The following is a 969-nucleotide window of genomic DNA, read 5'->3' as shown; positions in this document are numbered from 1 at the left end:
TATTACTTCCTTTCCTCCTACTACTTTCCCTGTACTGTAAATATTTAACCTCGTACAGTTTGTTGTGCACGTATTTGTTTTTATTTGCTTACTATCCTACTACTGTTTCTACAACTACTGGTACATTTCCAACTACTATTCCGACTGAAACCACTCCCACTAAGGACGGTACTGTTACGACTGCTGCAACAACTGCAACTAACACGAACCTTTTCCAGTGCGAAAGGTGAGCATGGCCGGCTGGCCCTCGCCCGCCGAGCTGCGGGCCACCATGAGCACCTCGTACAAGCTGGACGCCTCCAGCTCGGAGAGACGTAGCGAGCGCTCGCTGCCGGGCACGCGCACCGTCAGCCAGCTCTCCATCAACGTGGCCATCTCGTCCACCTGTGCGACAACGGGAAAGGATACAAATGCTCACAGCAACCTTTGAACTAGCGCGAACGGGAACACAATGGGCATCTAGTGATCAACTCCACTATGCAGTTTTGCTTCTTCTTTGGCTTTTTTGTGTGTAAATTTTTCAACATGCTCACCTTACGATATTTGACAAAATAGGCGTTGATGGGGCTCCCGCCGTCAGGCCCCGCCCTCCACTCCAGGTCGTAAACATCGGGTTTGTGGGTCTGGGGCGGGCTGGTGATGATGGGCGCGTCGGGTGTGAGACGGTCGCCGCCCCCTGCGGACGGCGGCTCGCTTGCGTCCTCTTCCTCCTCCGTCAGGAAGCGGTCGCTGCCCTCGTCGCTCTGCATGGGTGGCAGTGAGGGCCAAACTTCCAGGTCGGGGTTCAATTCTGAGAGCGAAAGATTGGGAAGATACATGTTTAAGTGGAATGACAACGCACATTCAGTGGGGCAGTGGTTTTCAAACTGGGGTCCACGGGCCGACGTAACTTGTGTCAATTTTCCCCTAGTTATGAGTGAAGGAAAATTTTTTGGTCCAACATTTCTGGCAAAACAAAAACAAAAAAAA

The 969-nt window shown here is 52.0% G+C and overlaps 1 protein-coding gene across 1 annotated transcript; it reads right to left on the bottom strand.

The window, feature by feature from the left end:
- Window positions 1-11: 11 nt before the first annotated feature.
- LOC109509270 (cell adhesion molecule-related/down-regulated by oncogenes-like) lies at window positions 12-930 on the bottom strand. The gene is made up of 2 exons (XM_019859147.1): window positions 534-930; window positions 12-384 (listed from the first exon to the last, which is right to left on the bottom strand). The coding sequence occupies exons 1-2, from the start codon at window positions 816-818 to the stop codon at window positions 199-201; spliced, it is 471 nt and encodes a 156-aa protein (XP_019714706.1). The 5' UTR covers window positions 819-930; the 3' UTR covers window positions 12-198.
- Between the last annotated feature and the right edge of the window lie 39 nt (window positions 931-969).

This window comes from Hippocampus comes, unplaced genomic scaffold, assembly GCF_001891065.2.
Source record: "Hippocampus comes isolate QL1 unplaced genomic scaffold, H_comes_QL1_v1.1 C16837154, whole genome shotgun sequence".
Taxonomy (NCBI): domain Eukaryota; kingdom Metazoa; phylum Chordata; class Actinopteri; order Syngnathiformes; family Syngnathidae; genus Hippocampus; species Hippocampus comes.
This window is presented reverse-complemented; position numbering and strand designations above follow the sequence as displayed.

Bases quoted from the DNA above. Each gene is read 5' to 3' on its own strand.
- LOC109509270 (XM_019859147.1), bottom strand. From the start codon at position 818: ATGTATCTTCCCAATCTTTCGCTCTCAGAATTGAACCCCGACCTGGAA. The intron at 385-533 runs GTGAGCATGTTG...GTTGTCGCACAG, and splicing joins ATTTTGTCAAATATCGTAAG to GTGGACGAGATGGCCACGTT.